At 34.9% G+C, this 26571-nt stretch overlaps 1 protein-coding gene across 1 annotated transcript in view; it reads left to right on the top strand.

Moving 5' to 3' along the window:
* Positions 1-767: 767 nt before the first annotated feature.
* CADM2 (cell adhesion molecule 2) overlaps positions 768-26571 on the top strand; it is a 266603-nt gene continuing 240799 nt past the window's right edge. Inside the window, exons 1-2 of the mRNA XM_047875439.1 lie at positions 768-807; positions 4739-4888. Of these exons, the coding sequence (XP_047731395.1) occupies positions 768-807; positions 4739-4888 (190 nt within the window). The remainder of the gene's footprint in view (positions 808-4738; positions 4889-26571) is intronic.

Here is a 26571-nt window from a genome sequence, read left to right as displayed (position 1 = left end):
CATTTCCAGCTACCAAGGCATGTCATTTAGCAAAAGAGAGAAGAGTTGACTCTCCTGAGCTGTTATGACTCAGCTCTAGCATATCACAACTTTTACTTGAATTTCAAGTGTTCCTTCAATTATTTAAAATAGATGTAAAAGGGGACACATGGATGGCTCAGTGGATTGAACATATGACTCTTGATGTCAGCTCTGGTCATGATCTCACGGTCTTGGGATCGACCCCCATATCAGGCTCTCTGCTGGGCATGGGGCCTGCTTCAGATTTTCTCTTGAGATTTTCTATCCCTCTGCCACTCTTCCCCACTTGTGTGTTCTCTCTCTCTCTCTTTCTCTCAAATAAAAATTAATGAAAAAAAAAAGATATAAAAGTTCTACATGCAGCTTTGAATTGTTTGACTCCAAACTCTATGCTTGTTTTATAAGTTAGTCAGAATTAAGTTCACTTTATTTTCAAAGCATTTTTTTGGTCAAGCACATGAGGTTTGAAGACAAAGTGCAAGAGTTCAAAACCTAGCTGCTGTGCTTTCTAGCTGTGTGACTGTGGGCACATTATTTAAACTCTCTTTGCATCAGTTCCCACATCTTCAAGGCAGAGATAACAACAAGGTTGGCATGAAACGTAAATCACTAATAAAAGAAATGCACTTAGAATAGTGCCTAGAATATTGTGAAGGCTCAGATAAGCTTAGCTTTATTTTTCTTATATTTACCATTGGCTTAGTGCTTGTGGAGGATGAGATGATAGAGGGAAGGGTACTGTTAAAATGGATGTTGATGCAAGGGAACTTGGACCAGGAAGGGAAGGTAAAATATTTCCATTTCAGAGGTCTGTCTACCTAAAAGGGCTTGGTTAGGGCTTATTATACTTCATATTCAAGAAAAGTTATTATATTTTATGCTTTTCCCCTTCTGGAGCATAAATTTGGCACGGTCTGTCTTTTTATGTTTCACTTTGGGGGCTGACAATGGTATTAGATGTGTCTGTTCTAGACCACAATCTGTTATATCTTATGTACACTCCTCGTGATTTTCAATTAGAACTTCATAAAAACTGTCTTAAGATATTCTACTAATAAGGGTTTTGAAATTTAAATTTTCCATATATATATATTTTTTCTTGGTGAAGAATCAGTCTCTCCTTCTGCCCCTCTATTTTGACCATGAACAAATGCTACAGACTTGAGTTATTCTGGTCATTCTACTGTCACAAGTTCCCCTACAAATGCCAGCCTCTACCCTGCAAAGATGCTTCATTTTGGACAATGAGCACCCACTAGGAGTTCCAACTCACAATACAGAATGTTAAGCAATGCAGTTGATTCAAAGATAAGGAAGACAACCTCATCACCTGCCCTTTAATTAGCCTGGGAACAAGTAAAGGAGACTGATATTTATGCAAATAATGAAAGGGAATAAATACAAGGAGGGGAGGAGGAAAATGAAGGACATTAGCTGCCTGGAAAAATAGAAAAATAGCCAGCTTCTACAATTCTAAATTGGAAGTTTGTTTCCTTTAAAGATGATCATAAACTTGTTTGATAAGAATAACTCCTCTGAAATCTAGGATGGTGCTGAGCTCGGCCAGAGAAAGGATAATTTTACAGTAAGGCCCCAAATGGTATGACCAAAGCATCTCACAAATTCTCACAGATAGGAAAAAAATAACGAGTTATATACCACACCTACACTGCCTTCTCCCTTGCTATCACACCCTCTCCCAAAGTTTCTGAACTCTGCAGTCTCCTTAGCAAGTTTCTCTTCCTCTGCATCTTTCAGATGTTGATTCATACAAGGCAAGGCATGTAGTAGGTCCTCCAAAATATTTGTCTGATGATTGCATTGCAAATGAATCCTTAATTTGGTAACACACTAATTTTTCTAATTGGGAAAATTGTTAACTTCTTTGGAAAGACTCTCTGAAATGGGATTAAATGACAAACGTGAGCCACAAGGAGTTAAAAGAGAAAAGTAGCAGTTAAACTGATGCTCTCTCCAGGTTATAACCAGAAGTAAAAGGCAATTCAAAGCTTGAGAAGAAGTTTGACTGCCTACAAAACTGGCTTTTGAATTGATTTTGGAAACCACATATCCTAAGGGTATTTAAGATTAGTAGATTCTCCACATGAGTTTGCTCTCTATTGGGAAAAACTAAATTATTTGACTGCAGGGATTTTAGGCTGCAGGTCCCAGGGAACAGAAGTCATAATACTTTAAAGTCAGAATCTACGTGGGGAGAAGATGGAGGGAAGCTGTCCTAATCTCCTACCTGAAAGGACAGGTGTAGGTATACTAGTGTATATACAGTACCTGGCATGTAGAAGACCCTAACAATTATTACTTTCTGTCTTCTATAGGCCAGTAAGGAAAGATTTGCTAAGGAAATTATTGTCCAAAGTAAGTTTTGAATAGGATAGGATATTTAAGAGCACTTGCTATTGACATCCTCTGTTATTTGATTTTAATGTTATAACTGAAATTTATGAGGGCATAGCTCGGCTAGGTATGGAATTGGAAATTTCATTGTCAAAGGGTTTACTCATTTATTTTGTTGTTGTTGTCTAATTCACACTTAGGCAAATAGTGACAAAGTTACTATGGCTCAGCAGCCCTTGTGGAAAAATAAGAATAAAATTCTCAACTTTCAGAACAAACTCCAAATGGTTCATTGACTTTGTTTCACCATGGAAAATCACTTAACCTCCCAGTGTCAGTTTACCCATCTGTGAAATGAGAAGGATAAGATTTTCTTATGGGGATGTTTTGAAAATTATTTTGCAAATGTAGTGGATGAAATTATTGCAAGCATCACTGCTCTTTTTCCACTTCTTTAAAGAAGCAGACGATATTATTTATGTACCAGTTGATAGTCAAATTGTTATCTGGGGTGAACTGTGTATTCTTATTAGCAGCTGTGTGCTTTTTACTACTTAAAGAATCCCACCTCCCCCAGCTTGTTCAATTTATGTGTTACATCAATGCCTGAGAATTTGAGAAAAATATCTTAAAATCATTCTGAGCTTCATATTTATGAGCTGCTCATCTGATAACTCTGGTAATTATTCCTTCTTTCTGTTTTAGTTCATGTTTTCTCTTATGTGGTTTTCGCCTCACCTCACTTCACAAGATTGATAGTTCTCCACGTTTCCCTGCTAGAGGTCACCTCTGAGCTGAAGGCAAAACACATCCCACTCTGGCTCCTGTTGACTTTTAAGTCAACTATCAAAGAATTTATTCCAGACATCTCCTAACCTCAATTTAAAAACTCCACCCTAAAGATTACAGGGAGATATCCTGGGGAGTTGCCATAGTGACTCTAAGAGGTTGGCATTGAGAAGACAAAGCTACTGATATCAGATTTTATACATGATAGGCTTAATTATATAACATGGTCATGAACCTCTGTGCTTGTGTCACTTAGGTCTGGAAAGAAATTTTCCCCTTCAGGCTCTTCTGTCTCTTACGGTGCCAATCAACAGGCTTCTTGGTAATAAGATCCTTTATGCCAATAGCTCCAGCATAACCTCAAGTGGTGCTTGTAGTAATGATAGAATCATTACAAAACGAAAGAAGAAAAGAGAAATATATTTCATGGGTGTGATTAAGTCATCATAATGTTCTTGCATATGTAAATTATCCTTGACTTAATGAACTACCTTGCTCACATAATAGTATTTTAACCTGGCTCTGGAAAGTCATTTTCTACCCATGTTGATAATTGTTACTGGATTTGGCAGAGCTCATCTCCAGATCATCTTACTAGAGTGAAATTTATGTATTATGTTTCCATGTGCATGAGTTTTGTTTTAACTATTAGAAGTGTTCTTACTAAGTAAAGTTATTATATGAATTATCTTAATAAATTAGTATGATACTTAGGAAGATAGAAAACTTGATTATATTCTACTGATCTGATTTGACAAGGGTCATTTGAAATATGTTTTTTTTTTCTTGATTATAAAAGAAATATATTCATTGGGGAAATCAGGAAACAAGAAAAAGGAACAAAGGGTCATTTGAAATACAGGTTTTTTTCTTGATTATAAAAGAAATATATATTCATTGGGGAAATCAGAAAACAAGAAAAAGGAACAAAGGAGAATATTATCACTTCTCCTAAGTTAATCCCTTTAAGATTTTGATGGATATTCCACAAGATGAACACTTCTTGAAAAATACTTACATTGTTTTCCCCAACACATTTTGTGTTTCTAAAAACAGCTGCATCTACAAGAAGCTCTGATAAAATAGGATTCTTTTTTTTTTATGTTATCAGAAATTGAATCTAAAGTTCCAGTATCCATATTTCATAGACTTTATTCAGGATTATAAAAGCTACCAGGGAAGTGTCTTATGTGTTTCCTCTCCTGCATTAGAGAGTTCAATTCAGCCAAAATTATTCCAGTGCCTTATCTTCAAAGATGACTAGAACCACTCCATATTATTAATGCAAGGCCAAAGGAAATTAATGACAATCATGTTACTATTTGCATATAAATCTTCATGTGTGCCTAGGAAGAAAAGAAGGTTTTCTGGAACATATAAGGGAATATGAAGGAGTCTTGTCCTCTAATTAAGGACTTTCAATTATTTTTTTTCTGTCTTTTTGTAATATATAGTTATGTTGTTGTTTGGTTGGTTTAAATTTTATTTGGAGTAAGAAGCCCAACATAGTTCTTGGGAAGTTAATCATTTTATAACTCTCATTTAATCAACATTTTCTTTAATCCCCTTTTAGGCAGCCAAGGGCAGTTTCCACTAACACAGAATGTAACGGTTGTTGAAGGTGGAACTGCGATTTTGACCTGCAGGGTTGATCAAAATGATAACACCTCCCTCCAGTGGTCAAATCCAGCTCAACAGACTCTGTACTTTGATGACAAGAAAGGTGAATACATTTTCTTTTAAATGTTTTAATCATATTCTGAAATATCCTAATTATAATGAATTTATTTTTCTAAGATGATTCAAATTATTCGTTTTGATTACAAAACTGCCGCTGCTTGTATTTAAACATGTTAAATATTAAATACTTTAGTTTGCAAGTCATAAACACTAAAGATAACCTATGTCAACTTTTTAATAAAATAAACAGTTACAGTTCTATTTCAAAAATCATTTTATGCCTTCTCTTAACCATTATATTCTCTCTAGATATCATATTCCTTCATTCTTGTAATTGCCTTCTGTATAGATTAAATGCTTTTTCCTCACTCTAGGTAATATATATTTTTTTAATTAACCTTAGTTTAATATATTTACAAGATGCTGTATGATTTTGGAAAGTTTTGTGACATTATTCTTATGAATGGGCTTGAAAGTAAGAATTGTAGAAACCATTCCCATAATAAATTTAAGTAGCTGCATGTTTCAAAATAAACTGAAATTAAAAAGCTGTATTTACTTCAAGTTGAGTTAGACTTCATTAATTAACTGGGCTCCTAATTGGATGATAGGTTTTGATTAAACTTTTTTGGAAAGTAATGAAATTCATAATATTTAATTCAAGCAAACAACTAAAATTATACACTGAATTTCCAAGCCTTCATCCATTATTATAAGCGCTGGGGTGACGTCGGGGGGAAACGAGTTCATGAACTACAACAAAAATAAGGAGCTGTTGCTTTAGATTATTTAAATTATATAGAATATAAATATCTATATATCAGCTCTTCAACATGGTCTTAATATCTGGATTTCTTATGAATCTGTGTAGACAACAGTAAGAAAATTTGAAATCAGCTCCATTTTAATGATTAAAGTGTAGTCAAATTAGTCCAATAAATGTGCCCATTCCCCCTAAGATAGAAATTCACTATGTTTTTTACCTCACTGTAGTTTTTCTCTTTGATGTACTCCAAATTTAAAATGAAAATTTTAATTATTTTCAACTTTAATATATAATGAAAGATTGGCTAAAATTCGAATTTATTGACTCAATTTTTTTTTGAGGTTTCCTTTGTAAAAGGCATTAGAGTTAGTGAACAAACAGATAAAATATCTGCCCTTATAGGGACGTACGGTCCAGTAGGGGACAGACAATAAACACATGAACAAAATATATTTTAGAGTACATTGTTAGGGGACAAGTATTCTCTATCTTGATAGATACATAGATGCATAGAGACATTATAGCTATCTACAGAGAGAGAAGGACAGAGACAGAGAGACAGAGAGAGTTGGAGAGTGAGAGAGGAAGAGTGAGACTAAAAAAAACTGGCTCGAGTGATTGTGGAGGCTAGCAAGCCTGAAATATGCAAGGCAGGCCAGCAGACTGGAGACCAGGGAAGAGTCAATATTGCAGCTCAAGTCTTAAGGCAGTCTGGAGAAAAAACCCCTTCTTCCAGGGACTCACATGTTTCCTCTTAAGGGTTCAACTGATTGAACAAGACCACATTATGCAGGCTAATCTGCTTTACTCAAAGTGTACTGACTTCAATGTAATCTCATCTAAATATACCTTCACAGCAATATCCAGATTGGCATTTGACCAAATATCTGGGTACTGTGGTCTAATTAATTAGTTGTCACATAAAGTTAAGTATCACAGAAGGTCAGGCTAGCATTTCTATAGAAGTATATTACTTAGAAAGAGTTTTTATTTATTGTTTTATTTTGCTATTTAAAAGACAAATGCAGCAGATATCACTAAAGGCCATATTTTCATAGGAGCACAAGGAAGGGGCTAAATGTCTCACAGTCATGTGAGATTTAAAGTTAATATTGTCATTTAAAGATTGTGAGTTAAATATTGACCAGACTTAAAGCCAATGTGTTGACTCCATATTTATATTTCTCATGTTTTGATTAAGTGTTTGATGTGAAATCATTCATGTTTAACAGGGACTTGTAGAAGTAGACATTTCTTTTGTTTTTTTTGTTTGTTTGTTTGTTTTGTTTTGTTTTGGTACTTTAAGAATATTTTAGAGAGTCTGAAAATGAATTTTAAAGCCTTCATCTGCTAAACACTCACTATAGCAGTATTAATACAATTTTAATTCCTATTAATATTATTGATTATTTAATGCTTCTTATTAAGGACTCTTTTATACCATTTAGAAGTTTTTAACAGATTTTATGAGACTATATATCTTTGCAATTTGATAAATATGAGAAATATCTAATGCGATAGTTTAAAGCTTAAAGAAAGTATATTATTCAAGAGTAAAAATTTGATTTTGTGAATTAATTATTTTACAATTTCATAAATAAAACCACAAAAAGTAGCTTGTATCTCAAGTATATTCAGTCGGAATGAAAGTTGTATAAGTGAAAATGAAGCTTAAAGACTTTTGATTTCACTGGTTCTTAGTAAAAAATATGTCTAAGTTTTATCATGCTAATATTATGTAAGCTTTATATTTGGTTTTAAATCTACTAGTGCTTTTGGTGTAGTGATGGCACATCTCCTTGAAAAAAATGTGTCAGTGTTTACTTTTCTTTGCTCCTTTATGGTGTTTGGAGGAATTTGTGATTGCTGTTTAAAACCAGTGATCTCTGTTGCTTTTCAAAGAATGAAGTCACGTTGGTTAAAAAAGAAAATATAGGGGCGCCTGGGTAGCGCAGTCGGTTAAGCGTCCGACTTCAGCCAGGTCACGATCTCGCGGTCCGGGAGCTCGAGCCCCGCGTCGGGCTCTGGGCTGATGGCTCAGAGCCTGGAGCCTGTTTCCGATTCTGTGTCTCCCTCTCTCTCTGCCCCTACCCCGTTCATGCTCTGTCTCTCTCTGTCCCAAAAATAAACAAACGTTGAAAAAAAATTTTTTTTTAAAGAAAATAAATAAGAATCACACAGAGATTCAACAAACTCTTTTTGCTTTTAATATTAGTTGCTTGCAAGTATTTGTAAATAAGTATTTAAACATATATGCCCAAATATAAGGTGACATCAATTTTAAGAAAAATCTCTTGTTTTCTCAATGGTATAAAGCAAGAGAAAATGTTTTGGGGGCCACAGTCCTTTAAAGATAATCATGGAACAATGAAATATATACTTAAAACTATTTAATTTGTTGATCTGATTATATGGGCATATTTAAACTAAAAGAAAAACATATATTCATTTAGGGACATTGCTTTTCCATCCTGGCATTTAAGGAAATCATCTTACTTAGCAGTGTTTTTTCAAAGTGTAGGATGTTATCAATGAGAAATTTGTCCCAAGAAACAACTATGATTTTTTATGACACCAGAACAATTTTTTGTTGTTCATTCATCCTGCAGAAGTATAATAATGACCTCCACGATGTACCAACATATTGTCCTGCTTTTTAAGGAGATTTTTGAGAGGCATGTTTACAGTGACATCTACAGTGGTGAGGTCAAATCCTCAGGCACAAAAACAAAATCTATACAAAATGTCTTTGCTTCCTCTTACAGTGATTCTATAAGTTATCCTTTATAGAACATCTAAAACCAGAATTGATTCAGGGTATTTCAAGCTAATGTGTTAGGATCTTGTTGAAAAAAAAAAAAAAAGAGCTTGTAATACAAGAAATGCAAAGACTTAGAAACAAGGCAGCCCCTCTTTCCTGAGGGATAATTATGGTGAGAAAAAATCCATCATGTTATATTTGGGATATATAGCAACATATTCCTGCATCTTATTGCCATAAAATCGCAATATCTGATCATATGAGTTGTTGTAATGTGAACTTGCTTTATTTTATTTTTTTCTTTACCAATTGCTATGATAGCTTAGAGTCATGTTGAAAAAAGCCTCCGTGTGTGTATGTGTGTGAATGTAGTATAGCCAGTTTCTAGTTTTGATATTAGATTGTTTCTAATTCTAACTCTATTATGGTTTTAAAAATCTGTTGCAACAGAATAACAGAAAGTTGTGCATAAAATACCCTTTCATGAATGGCAGTCTAACGTGTGTTCCCTCACAAGTCATTGGTTCAGTTCCTTTGTGATGTCTCAGTGGAAGGGATCTTTGACAGTGATGTCCATCAAATGCAAGAGTTTGAAAATGAAAGCATTTTTTGACGATGCCAAATCACGGTTTGTCCCACATCATCTTTTTGTCCACATTTACCCGCCTCACTTCAGTCCTAAAGCTTATCTTGAGCAAACAAACATGCTACATTGTGCCAGAGCCTAAGTACAGAAGCTGAGCATGGGTTAGCATGACTGGAGTAACACACACATGCTGTGCAAGTGACAACTGCTCAGGAGAACAATAGAAAAAATGAGTGATTGTCTGTGTCTCTGATTGCACCACCTTTTGCAGGTGGCTGCTACTGTTACATAAAGGCTCCCTCCTTAATTCTGTGCTTATTTCTGTCTCATATTATGTTGCCTATTGTTTTCAGGAGCTTTCAAAACAGAAGTTTTGAAGGGTATACAGTATCACAGTGTTTTAACTGTGTCTCAGGTGCTTTTAAAATGCAGCTGAGGGGCGCCTGGGTGGCCCAGTCGGTTAAGCATCCGACTTCAGCCAGGTCACGATCTCGCAGTCCGTGAGTTCGAGCCCCGCGTCGGGCTCTGGGCTGATGGCTCAGAGCCTGGAGCCTGTTTCCGATTCTGTGTCTCCCTCTCTCTCTGCCCCTCCCCCGTTCATGCTCTGTCTCTCTCTGTCCCAAAAATAAATAAACGTTGAAAAAAAATTTTTTTTTAAATAAAAAATAAAAAAAATAAAAAAATAAAAAAGAATAAAAAAAAAAAAAGAATAAAAATAAAAAAAATAAAATGCAGCTGAGGTTGGGGCGCCTGAATGCTCAGTTGGTTAAGCGCTGACTGATTCCTGCTCAGGTCACGATCTCACCATTGGTGGGATGGAGCACTGCATTGAGCCCCGCATAGGGCTCTGCACTGAGAGTGCAGAGCCTGTTTGGGATTCTCTCTCTCTCTCCCCTTCCCCTGCTCTCTCTCTCTTTCTCTCTGTCTCTCAAAATAAACTTTAAGAAATGCAGCTGAAGTTGAAAAGCTTTGGGTTTAAGCAAGTAAATTTTCACAAAAGTTCTGTGTCCCTAAACTTAGGTTTTTGTACTGACATAGGTTATTGAGAAGAAGGGAGAAAAGGAAAGAGGGCAAGTGGCCCAGAAGAATGGAACAAGTGCTTCTCACTGACATTGTCACTGCTGCTATGAGCCCCAAAACATGTTCCGAGAAGTTTTTCATGCTACCTGAAGACACAGGTCTGGAAGGGTCCTTCCAGCCTATGAGGGTTGAACAAAGAACTCAGGATGGCAGCCCATTGGCCCAGTTCAAACTGGGAAACCTTTCTTGTTTACTTGGAATTATTAGCTAAAGAAAAACACGCTGTGAGTGGACAGTTGTTGGTCTGCTAAAGGAGAATTAAGCTGAAGCCCGTTCCTGGTAGTCTCTGTAAGGGAGGTTAAACGTGAATATTCAGGAATCTCTTCTCAGATGGAGATAGGTGTGTGTGTGGCCCGGGGGGGGGGGGGGGGGGGGCGGAATTGGCTAAGGTGAAACTAATATCATAAGATTTCTCATTCAGGTAAAATAAGGGGGAAAGCAGTGAATTCAGCAATAAAAACTCGGGCTTTTGCCACCTTGCACACATTTAATATGATCAGTAGCCTCCTCATTTATAAGCGGAGAACTAAGGATCAAACTCTCAAGGAAAATTGTCCACAGACATTCAGCAAATGATGGGTAGTGAAGACATTTGAATCCAGGTATGACCTCTGTGTCAGTTTTCACCAGAATGCCCCTGAGAACAAAGGCACCTGGCACCCGGTCGGGTTAAGTATAACGCAAGTGGCCTCTACCATTGATATTGGCACCTGCCTTTTAGTTAAAGAGCAGAAGTTCCTTTCAAAATGTTGAAGACACACATAGAGTAAGACAGAGGGATAAATTATAGTCAGCACTGCCCAAGAGAAATTTCCATAACAAGGACAATGTTCTATATCTTTGCAGAACAAAATTCTGTAGCCAGCAGCCACATGTGAATATTTAAATTTAAGTTAAATAAAAATTAAATAAAATCAAAATTTAGTTTCTCAGTCACACTAGCCACATTTCAAGTACTCAACAGGCATGTGTGGCTAGTGGTTACTATTTTGAAAAGCACAGTCCTAGATGTTGATTCACTCTTTAGATGCCATAATAGACCTCATGCAATTCCAGCCTCAGCTAGTAGAATATGTATTTTCCAACGGAGACAACCCTAGGTCATCGTGAAAATGTATTGAATATTAAATAAACAAATTTTTGCTGTGTAAGTTGCATAGCTTTAATGGGAACATTGCATCAGACACAGGAGTCAGATCTGGCTTCTAATCTTGCTTCTGACCCCAATTAGCAGAGTAATAAAAGGGGTTCATCGATACGTGACCAAATCAGATGTTCCAGTGTTTGGATCAGAACTGCATTTTAAACAATTTCCCTGTCTACTTTCTGTGTATCTGAACACCAAAAATCATTAACCTATGAAGTAAATATTTCATTACAATTCCATTTCATTTCTGCATAGTTGCTATATGAAGCTTTTTTTTCTATAACACTTAAGAACCTGCAGATCTAAATAGAAAATAAAACTCAATAGGATGTTTTACAGGTTCTAATGGGTCAGAGTGACCGAGACTAGACATAGCTCATTCATTCACTTGCTATGTATGTCCTTCGTCTCTTTCTTTTTGCACAAATCTTACCACATCTGTTATTAATAGTAGGTAAGCATTTGGAATAGAGTGGGTATAAGGAGACAGAGAGAATAGGGAGTGTTGTTCATTGACACACCACAGGAATGCTGTGTGGCATTTGGCAATGAAAATGAAAAAATCAATTAGATCATTGCGTCTGTTTCTCTGCAGGTGTGGGGGGAAAAAAACAATTGAAGTACTACAATCTGATCACTTAATGCTCAGGAAAAAACACTTCAATTCCTTCCTATTATTGACAAAAAATACCTTGGACAAACATCTCCAGGGGTGCTTAGTGTATGCATTAAACAGACATATCTGTATGTGCTTGTATTTGTTTTATATAAAAATGTAAAATACACAACTTTTTGTGATATTTCTCTTCACAGTAACTTTGCTTTTTTTCAATTATGTTTGAATGATTCTCAAATATTTCCTGAAGGAAATTTCATAACTAAAGGAATGAAAATAAAATTTTACTAACGGCGTAACCAAAAATCACTGGTGTTAATTATCTAATTACTCTGCCGATAATTTTACATTAATATTGGGGGCAGTGGGAGAGAAAGAACATGAATAAGGTGTCTTAGAACAAGGAGTGATAAGGAGAAGAAAAATGAGATGAACCTCAAATGAAAGCACAAGATTTCCTGGCTCCATGCCAACCAGTACCACCTGACAGTGTCTATACCCACGACTGGTTTCCATCAATGTGACAGACTTTAAAATATTAAAAATTAACTCAATAACGCAGTTATTGAAGTGGCCGACATTACCCTTCTTTTTGCTTTCTTAAAATATTTTTTTTCAAATAATATGTATAAGTTACAATAAAGACATGGAATTAATGATGACAACTTAAAGGTACACAATACAAATTTTTAAAAAACCTTTAGGTTTACATTTTCTCACTGTATTCACAACAACCCTGTACAGTGGGCAGTCCCATTTTATGTACAAGGTCCCATTTTATATATGCAGATTTGAATAACTTGAGTAGTAAATGACAAGACAATGATGAGCCTGAGTTTTCTTGGGATGAGCATAATTCACTTTATGCTGGATCATTCTGGTAAGGACTTCATTTTATTGTGGGTTTTTTTTTCTTAATTTCCTGTGGAAATTATCATTTCTTTTAGGTCTTTACTCCCAAGTCAACTTCTTTTTTTTTTTTTAATTTTTTAATGTTTGTTTATTTTTGAGAGAGAGAGAGAGGCAGGCTGCAAGCAGGGGGAGGAGCAGAGAGAGAGGAAGACACAGAATCGGAAGCAGGCTCCAGGTTCTGAGATGTCAGCACAGATCCCGCCGTGGGGCTCGAAACCACGAACTGTGAGATCATGACCTGAGCTGAAGTTGGTCACTTAACCGACTGAGCCACCCAGGCGCACCCCCCCACCCCCCACCAAATCACCTTCTTATTAGTAGATCTCCTGAGCACACTTTATTTCATATTTCAACTCCATCATACCACAGTCATTTCATATGCATTAGCAGATTTTCTAGCAAATGCATGCATATTAAATGAATATGAACCAAGTTACTATCAAAAAAAATATAGTGGAGGTAATAAAGAATGAGCACACTATTTACAGATAGGTATAGGCATATGTAAAGGAACTGGTCAAGATAATACAGCACCCAGGAGCTAGCAATGGTAAGAAACCAGCCTACCGTTGGGCCTGAAAGGGTGATGAAAAAGCAAAAGCTATGATTGTGAGAGGAAGCTTCTGATTAAAAGCTATAACTGGTTTGGAAGGGTGGCCTATAGAAATATGTCAATTGATCTCTGTTTCTTCCAACCTTCTGATACTTTGACAATGCTTTCCATGGTCTGAGCCCAAATGGAATCCATAAGTCAAGGGATCCTGGGTAGTTTACTCTCTCAGAGCAAAGAGCAGGAAAAGAAACACATATATCTGGAAGGATATGCAGGAAGTAACCATCGCTACTTATCATGCACAAAGTTCTTCTTACCCAGTTTTTAGTAAAGACAATTTCTATGGAAAACTTTGCATCACTTTATACTCACAACTACCTTGAATAGAATTATTTCTTTTGGGGAGAAATAAGTAATAGTATTGTTTCCAAAACATATTAATTTTTTCAATGTTATATTCCTCAAATTTAATGTATATATTAAACTCTGTGCTAATAGATATTTGTAAAGAAACAATTTCCTTTCACTTAATCTGCTAATGACAATGCCATTATTGGAAATTTTCATTAAGCATAAGCAAAATCTTCAGTTGTACATAATATACTTTTTTAATTTGTTTACTCTAGTGTAGTTTAAGTCCAGCAATTTCAAGAGAAACATAGATAACCACATACACTATAAATTTTACTGGTATAGGTAGATTAAGTTATAATAGCATCAACATTTGTAACTTGTACATTCAAAACCATATATGTATGCCTGAATGCTTTCAGGAAATGTTAATTCTTGGATATTTTGGAATTCAGCATACTTTCCATAATAGATATTATATTTTAGAGAAAACTAGGTTTTACTAATGTTACTACTTTTTTATAATGCTTTTAGTTTTAAAATAAAAGTGAAATATAATACACATAAATTAGGTAGTTGTAGGTCTCTGAGATTGAGCAAATTCCTGAACTAAGTGCTCTTAGTTAATGTACATTGCACTAACATTTTTTTAGCAAACCCTACAGAGAGAAGAATATTCAAAATATTTTATTCTAACTTCTGGTGATTAGCTTGTGTGTTTATCCAACCATTCATTCAATAAATGTTTGCTAACTAAAGTGTGATAAGTACTATGCCTGGTTGTTTATAGTTATTGTAGCTCATTGATTTTTTAGTAGTCCTTTCCATGTTGAATAAGAGCTACTCAAAAGAAAGCTTGTCTTGGTTAAAGTTAGATTCCCTTTATCTTCTAATTATATATGTTTCTTGGAACATATTTTATAAGTATATTAATATATTAGTAAGATATATAGAGTCAGTACGTAGTCAGGATTTATTAAAATGATCATAAACCACCTGAGGAATACCACTTTTTATGATGATGGCAGTAGAAGTGGGATGATGGCTAGAGTCAGGTTAGGTGGATAGTCACCACCATTGTGTCATCTGTTTCCATCTGTTTCCATCTCCCAAAGCAATTTAAAAAATGCAAACAATGACCAACCAGGTTTTGGGGAAATGCTTTGGTATCTTTTGTGGTATTTCAGATCCTCAATTTGGGGAATTAATAGTTATCAAAGAAAGGAGGTTTTCACTAAGTAAGTGCCCTTATTCTATAAATGTCTAAGCAGATTTAATACTTAAAAAATTTCCAAGTCACAATTTCAGTTCTATTCTGTGAAACACCGTGATGTCCCAGGAGTTATACTGGGCATTGGAACTACGAACGTAATACAATACGTAATACAATAAGGATTTTGACCTCAAGTAGCAAGTTGTCATGTACCATCTATATATAGAGATGGTGGATGATGTAGGGGGAAAGTATTGGGTCAAGCATTCCACAGGTAGATAAATACAATTCTACTTATTTCATACTAAGCCTCATCATTGAGGAGGTGAAATTCCAAAATAATTGGTAAATATGTCCTCCATGAGCCTAGGGAAAAATCATTTCACTTGAAATACACTTGACTGAAAATATACTATTTGGATAAAATGAATTTATTTAAAGAAACAGTTGTAAATAAACTATTATGTATTATTTGTCAAATATGTGAAGTAATGGTATACTGCGCAGAGAACTAATTTCCTGGTGACATACTGATATGGTCTCTATGTTGAACAGCCTTTGAATCAGGATCTGATTTACAGACCATGGAAAATGTAAGATGTAAGATATCCTAACATTTTTTAAGTAAGTTTCAAAATAACATTGACATTATAATACTTAGTAAGTACAAGAAAATCACAACACTATCAATATATACTGTCCATAATGTATAAATTTAATTGTTTGCACAATTACATAATTTTGGCTTATGCCAATATAATTCTATTTAGGTAAAACATAGTGTTAAAAATTTTACTATTTAGGAGCACCTGGGTGGCTCAGTCGATTAAGCATCCAACTTTGACTCAGGTCATAATCTCACGGTTTGTAGGTTCAAGCCCCATATTGGTCTCTCTGCTGTCAGCACAGAGCCCACTTTGGATTCTCCATCCCCCTCTCTCTATGCCTCTCCCCCACTTCCTCTCCCTCTCTAAAAATGAGTAAACATTAAAAAAAAGTTTTACTATTTAATTTTTAGTGTTTTTGCCTATTCTATGGTTTTCTTAATAATTTACGACAGACTTTAAGACAGTAATATCCCCACCTGTGATGAATCTACATTGTAGAAATGGTGCTAATTATTTTTTTTTTTAGTTTGAGACTGATGAAAATTTAGCCCTAGAACAAATGTAAAGATTATTGTACTCAAAAACATAGTCAACTGCATTTGTCTCTCCTAGTTTCAAAATCCCAGTAGAGAGAAATGGATTGGTTCGGCTAACATTAGGTCCTTCCACTGTGCTTTGCAGTGTAACTAGGGCTGGGGCAAGCAATTACTATAATTTACATCTACATTCAGTAAATCTCACATTTGATAGGTTCAGTGTGTGGAATCTATGTAGAATATTCTTCTCTCTTGAAAGAATCACTTTTTATGAAAAGAACTTCAACATAAAGTACAGAACAAATAAGGAAACTCTATTTCAAATATTACTATTTGGATGCCCCTAATTAGAATAGCCTCTTTTTAATCCCACTGAGCTTTTTAATGTGTGTGTGTGTGTGTGTGTGTGTGTGTGTAATTCTTTTTGGTAGGCCCCACGCTGGGCATGGACCCTGACACAAGGCTCAAACTCAGGACCTATAATCAAGACCTGAGTTGAGATCAAGAGTTCGAAGCTTAATCGACTGAGCCACTCAGGGACTCCCCCAGTGAGTTTTTTTATAAGTAAACTTGGGAGTATTGATCTAAGTACCAAAAAGTAAGACATAAAAACAAACACAGCCATTCAGTAATGGTGATGCTAATTTAAAAACTATTAGATTATTGGTTTTTTGGTGGAGTCTTTAGGATTTTCTATATATAGTATCATGTCATATACAAATAGTGACACTTTTACTTTTTTGGTACCAGTATTTATGTTTTTTTATTTCTTTCTCTGATGTGATTGCTGCTGCTAAGAGGTTCAGTACTATGTTGAATACAAGTAGTAAGAGTGGACATCCTTGTCTTATTACTGATCTTAGAGAAAAACGTCTGAGTTTTTTTATCATTGAGTATGATGTTAGTTGTGGATTTTTCATATATGGCCTTTATTATGTTGAAGTACATTCCATCTAAACCTACTTTGTTGAGAGCTTTTACCATGAATGAATATTGTACTTTGTCAAATGTTTTTTCTACATCTACTAAGATGATCATATGGTTCTTATGCTTTTTCTTATTAATGTGATATATCACATTGGTTGATATGCAAATATTGAACCACACTTGCATCCCTGGAATAAATCCCCCTTGATCGTGGTGAATGATTTTCTTAATGTATTATGGGATTTGTTTGCTAATATTTTGTTGAGGATTTTTGCATCTATATTTATCAGAGATATTGGCCTGTAGTTTTCTTTTTTTGTTGTTGTTGTCTTTGTCTGGCTTAGGTATCAGGGTAGTGCCAGCCTCATAGAATAAATTTGGAAGCTTTCCTTCTTTTTTTATTTGTTAGAATAGTTTGAGAAGAATAAGCATTAACTCTTCTTTAAATATTTGGTAGAATTCACCTGTGAAGCCATCTGGTCCTGGGCTTCACTTTGTTGGAAGTTTTTTGATTACTGATTCAATTTCATTACTAGTAACTGGCCTCTTCAAATCATCCATTTCTTCTTTATTCAGTTTTGGAAGGTTATATGTTTCTAGGAATTTATCAATTTCTTCTAAGTTGTCAAGTGTATTGTGGTTTAAAATGTTAAGGAATATGATCTACTTTTCAAGTTATTCATTTGTGCTTTTTGTAATTAATTTTGGATATTTCCCATATTTATAAAAACCAAGTGTTTTTCCTCCATCATACCTCTTCAGGTAACATTTCTCCACGATCAAAAAGAATAATACAATTTAGAAATAGCTATTAAAATAATAAAGATTTTAATGTATTGTTTTATACTGTGTGAGCATGAAGAGTTATAAATTAGTATAGGCACTCAATTTTCCTTAGTTTATTATTTCTTCAGTCCCAGCAGACTCTCGTGAGCAATCTTTGGAAATAGCAGTAAATGAGCATTTTGCAGCACTGTGAAGTGTAGGAGGCAGTGTTATTTTAGTGCCAAAATGTGGGTGTTTGTCAGAATTAAGTCTCCTGGTTTTACGCCTATCTATATTGAGACTAGACTGAAGTGAGTAGACTAAAGTAAAAATGGAAAATGGGAAGGAGAAATGCTGAATGATTGGTCTACATGTTCTGTAGTATTCACATTTATGTTTTAGAAAGAATGGTAGTAGTATATATCAAGACAGACTTTCTTCTGTTGGACTTTCAAAGCCCCTTCAAATACATGTAGCCAACCTTTCTTCTGATGCTGAAAATTGCATGCCACGAGATGGGATAGCCTATTTCCTAATAGTGGATTGTGATAAAAATATCTCCCAGGGACCAATAACTATGCTTGTCTATGGAACTGACCATTGTTTATTATTTTTTCTTTTTTTTTTTTTGTATCTTAAAATCCTAGCTCATGAACTTTTGCAAACATGATAGAAGTTGGTTGGTTGAAGTTTATAGGCTTGATAGTCAAGGAAGCCAAGTTTAAATCCCAGTTGCATCATGGATTTGTGTGTGATCATGAACCAACCTTGACCAATTATGTAAACCAATTTCAGTTCCAGCCTAAATGCCTCTAGAGGCCAATGTGTTGTGGAGGACCACCTGCTGCTATGTCCAAATTTGCAGGCTGGAACTCTTCTTAGAGATTTTTGACATGTTGGAAAATCAAATGCTGCAGCAACAACAACAAAAATCTGCCGTTGAAATCTTAAGCAATTTCATTTTAACAGGAATTTGAGATTGTAAATACTATACTCTCTTTAGACTGGAAGTGGCTGTGGATGGGTAAATACCGAAAAAAAGCCTTTTCATAAAACAAAAATGTATTTAAATGATGATATCCAGCCTCATTTTTTCCTGGGTGCTACGACTATGTTGAAGATGAAATATGGAGGCTGAGTTGCTACTGTAAAGGCTTTGGGAAAAGGGACCTACATTAGGGAAAGAAAACTTTGGAAGAAAAGAAGAGTTCTCTCTCCTTCCTGCCTCACTTTATTTTATGTTGAGTGTAAGCTCTAAGGTGTAAGATATTAACAAAGAGATGTGGGGCTCTCCCACCTGCACAACTGCCACTGAGTTTATGTGACAAAGAGTGGCAAAAAGTCACAATGGAAGCCATTTCTTGTATCTCAATTCTGGCAGCGACTTTAATGACTTTTTTGTCCCCTTCTACATAGTGACTAGATATCTAGTAAGTCAAAATGTACATTTGTATTTTGTTTATTACCTCCTCACTAAATACTCTCACTGGTTCTAAGAGTATTTGAACTCCTTTTAGGTTTCTCATTATACAACCCTGAATTGTCTACAAATAATTGTGATTCTGCTTTAAAATGGCCATAGCTCTACTTTTGTCTTTTGTTTCCTGCTTTATCACGAGCTTGGTATACATTTTTTTTTTAAACAGAGAAAAAAAAGTTTAATATTTGAAGAGCTATTTACACTAAATGGAAAATAGAGGTAAGGAAGTAGAGAGGAAGAAAATATTTGAAAGGTATTCAAGCAAGGGATTAAGTGACTGAGCTTGGTGATGTGATCAAACAACCAAAAATCAATCTCTAGTTTGCGAACAAGGAGCAAAGTAGCCTAATTAATTATGAGTAGCCATATGATTGATTATATTATTAATCTAATATCACCTATGTATGTGATGTCATAGAAAGCATAGAATGTCAGAGAAGGCATTACAAAAGAAATTAATTATAATTCTTAGTTTCTAAGGGATCCTAAGATTATAGATTCAAAATAATTAGTAAGTGTTTTATTTACTCTATCTTTACAATTTGATACAACATATATCAAACTACTATAGGTAGTAGAAGGGAGAGGAGCAGTTTTTTGTTATTGTTGCATGCACAGGGAATTGAGGTGTCCTTTCTGCAACTTTCAGATGAAGGTTCAACATGTGGAGCTGCAATAGTGACCACAACAGACAAACTAACCTTATTCATGGAGCTCAGTCAGTGCTTCTCAAATCATCTGTGGCAAGAGATGTTTTTTTCCCCTAAATCAAGATTAAGTGATGCTTTTGTAAAGTACAAAAAATGGATTATCAAAAAAATTAAATAAAAATAAAAATGAAATAATACAAAACACAAGTCCCAACTTTTTATTATTAGGTTCTACAACCATAATATATAAGAAAAGAAAAGAATTTTAAAACTGTATGCCTTCACTGAGTATGAGTATATTAGGAACAATGCAGAGAATTATTAATATACTTGTATTTTTTTGTTATTCTAAAATTAGAACTAAACAAAAAGTTATGAATAGAAACTGCTCATATTAAAAACCTACATGCATAGTTTGAATGAACACTATATATATATCAATTGTTTAAATTTTAATGTGACACAAACTTGCTTCCTGCTTGTTAATTTGTCTAATCTCTTTGGATTGACTATGGCATTTCTTGTAAGGGATGATGTATAATCTAAACTTTTTCCATGTCTTATATTAATAGCAGTCATAGAGGAGAAAAGACAAGTATGTTAACAGGATGGAAAAAGAGATTTTGAAGCAATGTCAGCAGTCTTAAGATATTCATTTTAAACTTTATCCAAATGAGGCAAGTTTTGCTACATTTTCAAAATTCATTTTCAGTCCTTCATTAGTATACAGTTCCAGTATGTATCCTGTAAAGTTATATAATTAAACATATTTTGATGAAAAATATTGATTTCAGGATCCATGAATTTCTAAACATGGGTCTTTTTTAATGGGATATACAATTCAAAATGTCCCATCAATATTGTAAAATGGTCTGTAATCACTTTTTGCAAATGTCAAGATGATCACATACTTTACTGGTAATTGTACATAGTGTATGGATCATGTCGTAAATAATTATTCTTAACAAGAAACTCTATTCTTCCAAGCTTCTAACTTTTAGGTTTTGGCCTTCAATCTTACCTGCCATTGCAAAAAAATGTTGCATTCCCTTCTTGCAAGAAGTATTAAGATCAGTGAAGACATAAAATATTATCAGACAAATAAAGATGACTAGCTATCTAACTCACATATTTAACATTTGGGAATGGGTTGATTTTTTTTTTAATATTCAAACATTCTCAACAAAAGATTTTACTTCTACAACTTTTGTGCCTCAGTATATAGTAGAGTTGTTTATAATCAATCTCTATCTGTGTATCATAAGAAAAGAAAATAATCTTGGGGCACCTGGGTGGCTCAGTCAGTTAAACCAGCTCTTGGTTTCGGCTCGGGTCATGATCTCACAGTTCTTGAGTTTAAGCCCCATGTCTGGCTCCACTGGTGACAGTGCAGAGCCTGCTTGCGATTCTCTCTCCCCCTCTCTCTCTGCCCTGCCCCACTCACTCTCTCTGTCTCTTTCAAAAATAAATAGGGGCACCTGGGTGGCTCAGTCAGTTAAGTGTCCAACTTCAGTTCAGGTCATGATCTCATGGCTCATGAGTTCGAATCTCACGTTGGGGTCAAAGCCTGGAGCCTGCTTCAGATTCTGTATCTCCCTCTGTCTCTCTGCCCCTCCCCTGCTTGTACTCTGTCTGTCTGTCTGTCTCTCTCTCTCAAAAATAAATAAATAAATCAACTTTAAAAAGAAAAGAATCTTGCATTTAATACATTCACTTTAACATAATTCACAGATTTCATTACACTGCTAAGAACCCTGATATTCAGCTGATATTTTTATTGTACAGCAATGCTTTCTTGATGAAGAGAGTAGCACACTGGTTTATGGTCTGCATTAGCTCCTTAATTAGAATACTGTAAAATGTTTCGCTGCCATTATAGCTTTCCCATTTACTTCTACAAAAAATTTAAGCCACAAACCAAATTTGTTGAGACAGATCACACACTTGGAAGTCATGGCAATGTCATATTGCTTTAAAAGTTTCTAAGCATTTATTCTCAACTTCTGTAGTTATCTCTTTGCAGGTAAGTAATAAACAGTTTGTAACTGGCACTTTGAGAAGCACCGTTGTGGAAGAAGTGGCGATAATGCCTACTTTGAGGAGGTGTGGTTAAGATTACCAATAATCCCAGAAAAGTGCCTACCAAATAGTAGACATTTGACTTAAAAAAAAAAAACAAAAAACTATTAAACTGCATTATACAATTATACTTTTTTTTTTCAACGTTTATTTATTTTTGGGACAGAGAGAGACAGAGCATGAACGGGGGAGGGGCAGAGAGAGAGGGAGACACAGAATCGGAAACAGGCTCCGGGCTCTGAGCCATCAGCCCAGAGCCTGACGCGGGGCTCGAACTCACGGACCGCGAGATCGTGACCTGGCTGAAGTCGGACGCTTAACCGACTGTGCCACCCAGGCGCCCCAATTATAGTCTATTTTAAGCAAATCTATAGTTGCAGGAAGGAATAAATAAAACACTATGTGAACATTCTTATGGAGAAATGTATTTGTCTATCTATACATATGCATCTACGTATACACATATAATGGAATGGGTATATACTTAGGAGCACCTCCTATAAGAAAAACTAACAAACTGCTAGAGAGTGGTGACAACATAGGCGGAAAAAGTATATCAAATTAGGGAGATCAGAAAAAACTCAAAACAAGAGATGGATTTTGAGATTGGCTTAAAAAGATGACAGAACAAGTTGGGGCAGTTTAAGACAGTATTGAAATCTTTCTATGTATTTTGCTGTTGTTCTCCTATCCCGGCACATTTTTCTGCATATAGAATGTACTGGGAAAGAATGGATAGTCTATTTTGACTGACAGTGCTTGAAAAGCATTAACTCATATAGTATTCACAATGTGCCTTTTAGATTTAAGGATACCAAAGCAGAGACAAGTTCACTAACCTGCTCAAATTTGAAATGTGGGCAATGATATAACCCAAGACAGTCTGACCTCCCTTATAGCCTATGCTCACTGATTACAATGTTCTGTCCTGGGGAATGGATGGGAGCTAAGAATGGAAAAGTTAGAATGAATGCATATGGGGAAGATAATGGACAGAGGGTCTTTCCAATGAAACCCAAAGTGAGCATAAGGTATACTGTGAAGGGTGATTGCAGAAAGGAGGTATGACTATCCTGTGCCCTGGGAGGATCAAGCTGGCATTGCTGTGCATTAGGAATTAGAGCTAAAAGTAGGGAAAAGAAAGCAGGATGGAGTCTCATTTCATTCCTTGGTTAGGTCTAAGGGTATATAGAGGGTGAAAATCAATTGCAAGTTTAAATTGTTTAAAAGTACCTAAAAAACTCACCCTGAATGTGAGAAGCAAGACCATCTAAGGAAAGAATGCTGTGCATACCTCATATCTTACTTGTGCTCTTGGGTATTTGCCTGCTGAAAGGAGTAACAGTCTTTTCCATACCAAAGGGGGCCGGGTAATTCAATTGAGAAGCAGTAAGAACTGAAACCAAGAAAAGAAAGAGAAACTGTTAAGAAACTCTGAGAACTTTGATTTAAACTGGAGATAAACTGGCTTAATGTATAAATTAGGGGAAGGCCTGGGTAGGAGTCAGTAATATCATTGATAACTCAGGTCTCAAATCTCTGTGAATATGATGCTCTAAACAGAAATAGGGACTTCATGAGGAGATGAATGTGAGGAAAGTCAAATTGGTTGAAAATGGGGAGACTAACTGTTTTTGAAAACTTTCAAAAGGAAGTGTACTTTGTATTGAAAGCTATGATTTGTATACATGAATTCATGTATGATATAAACTGAGGTATATTTGGTTTGGGAACCAAATATATCTATATCTATATCTATATCTATATCTATATCTATATCTATATATCTATATATCTATATATCTATATCTATATCTATATCTATATATCTATATATCTATATATCTATATCTATATCTATATCTATATCTGCAGGTATATATGTTTGAGAACAATATAAAACTAATAAGCATTTAAAGTAAAATCACCCTGAAATGTAGTCAGATCACAGCAGAAAACTCATGACACCATCAAAAGGTTCAAATTAAGAGGGTTACATAAAGGTACCATTACAGAGGTGTGGGAAGGTTTGAGGGAACCAACAAGAAACCAGTGAGTCAGGGACCAATATGTGAGAAACTATTCCTAAGCCTTAAATGACGCTTGACCTCAGCTGTCACCAGACATGCAGCCACTACCAGAGCCAAAATGGCACCTTACCTCTCCCTTCTGCCCCACAGTCTCTTGCCTTTGCCTATCTTTGGCTGAATGTAATTGTAAGTGGACAACAGGGGTGCTGTGGCAGTGTATTCCATGGGAGTCAGCTGCTCCGGCCATATAGAGAACAAGGGGTGAAAATGGTGAAATCAGACACAACCATAATGACTAACAAAATTGTTCACTGAAACATCTTTTCTTCTTTAATAATGCTTTTCTTTTTTAAAAAAATGTTTATTTATTTTGAGAGAGAGAGAGAGAACAAACAAGGGAGGTGCAGAGAGAGAGGAGAGAGAATCCCAATCAGGCTCAGCATTGTGCAGAGCCTATGCAGGGCCTGAACCCTCAAACCGTGAGATCATGACCAGAGCTGAAATCAAAAGTCGGACGCTTAACCGACTGAACCACCCAGGCACCCCTATTCTGAAACATCCTTAAAAAGAACTATCTGTAGGATTTGGAATATATGTTTGCTAATGTTTTGTAAATGACATTTTCTAAACAATCTTTAGAGTCACTGTGTGCAGATACTTTCAAGTAGTAGGTCAGGTATCAAAGCTTACTCTTAATGCTCTAAATGCTTCTTAGATGTTTTCTTTACTGATGAGAAATATGTATTGTATTCAAAATTATTTAGAGTATCAACTATTTTAATTAATAATTTACAATCCCAGTAATATATATTTGCACCTAAAATAATATAGCTTAGAGACTGGTTTTATAACTATATCAAGAGAGCATAATTACTAACCTGTTGTTTTAGTGCATGTTTTCATAGCAATTTAGCATAATTTAAAAAACATCATTGTGATATAACTCATTTACTGTAAATTTTGAAAGTATATTATCAATTACTTTACTTGGAGAATTGTAGAGCACCAAAAATTACTCATGGTATATGTCTAATGATTGGCAAGCTAGACTCTACTTTTTGTATAAAGCTACCCACTGTACGGTTTAATGAACAAACGCATTTAGATTGAATGATTACTTTGTACTATACTTCTATTAAAATAATGACAAATTTCATGTGCATATTTCCATCATGAAAATATAATAATGAAATTAATGGTTTTCCTGATTGTACAGTTTTAATTTTTTTCCAAATAATTTTTAGGACATTCTTTCATGATAGCATACATACATATAATAGAGATTGCTTTAATAGAAATTGTTAAGGGAAAGTATGAAATATTTCTTCTTTCTCTCAATTGCAAAATTAAAAGATTCCCCCTACATATTCCAAATGACACTTGGAAAATGAAAGATGGGGGCCAGAAAAGAATAAACACTTAAAAAAAATTAAACCATGGGGAATTTCTGGAAGATTTATAACTATATTGGCTCATTGATTACTCAGATGGCAGAAAGATATTCTCAGTGTGCGCTCTTTTATCCTAATGAAAAAGACTATTAACCCACCTCAGAATGTATATTAAAAGTTTTATTTTTGTTCAGTGCAGAGCTCTGTTTAACCCATTTGGAGAATAGGCCTCTACTGAAAATTAGCAGCCACTTTTGAAGAAGTATGACTGAAGCAATTACAAATCAAATGGAAATGAGAACTGAGATAGCATTGTTATACTCTGATTGCAGGATAAATGCAGTCAGGAACTATTGAATTCTTTGTGGTCCAGAGATTATGCAGAAAATTCTAATTTTACTAAGTTATCCAAATTGACCCCAAAATGGAAGGTCATATAAGCAGGCTAGAAACTACATCAGGGATGCCAAAAAGCACCATTAATACTGCCTTTTCAGTGACCTTACAGTAAGAGTATTAAGGAAATCACAGTAGGTTTCATTGAGATCATTCTTTTATTGAATAAAATCGAACATTTAAGTAAATGAATAATCATTTTTGGACAACATAATATGAAAATATATGACCATAAAAACTTGATGGCCTTCCAGCAGTGCTTGTGGAAATTGCAATCTCTTACAAATGTTATAGTGGGTGGTAACTCAGTAGAAAATTATGATGGCTGTCTAACTTGTGGTACATTTCATTTCTAAGACATTTCATAAAATATGCATTTTTATTACTTTTTCAGGTACATGTAGTAATGTATATATACTGCATTGTGTAGTGGGCTGTGTAGATTCATAAAAATACTGTATTTTCTCTAGATCAAAAATCTGACTTTAGAAATCCAAATGATTCTCAGTAATTTGGCAATGAGGAGATTATTTTATGTATAGAAAGCTTAATTATTTTCAACCTGTTTTATCACTTTAGAAATACCACTTGCTTTATTGTGTAAATAAATAAATAGTAGACTCAGAGGCTGCTGAAGGGATAATTGATCAGAGAGGTTCACTTGAAATAGCTTCACAAGGGAAGTCTTCCTGAGGCTTATTTTAAAGTAAGTGTTTAGAAGGAGTAGTGAATGGCTCTGTGCTGTAATTTTCCCAAATACATTTAACCATGTAAAGAAATCTGTATGCATTTCTACCAGGGAATTTTGTAGTACTTGAGCACCAACCATCTGTAAAATTTCTACTTTACAAAGAAAACAAACAGAATTGCTATGAATGT

This window comes from Prionailurus viverrinus, chromosome C2 (assembly GCF_022837055.1).
Source record: "Prionailurus viverrinus isolate Anna chromosome C2, UM_Priviv_1.0, whole genome shotgun sequence".
Taxonomy (NCBI): Eukaryota; Metazoa; Chordata; class Mammalia; order Carnivora; family Felidae; genus Prionailurus; species Prionailurus viverrinus.
This window is presented reverse-complemented; position numbering and strand designations above follow the sequence as displayed.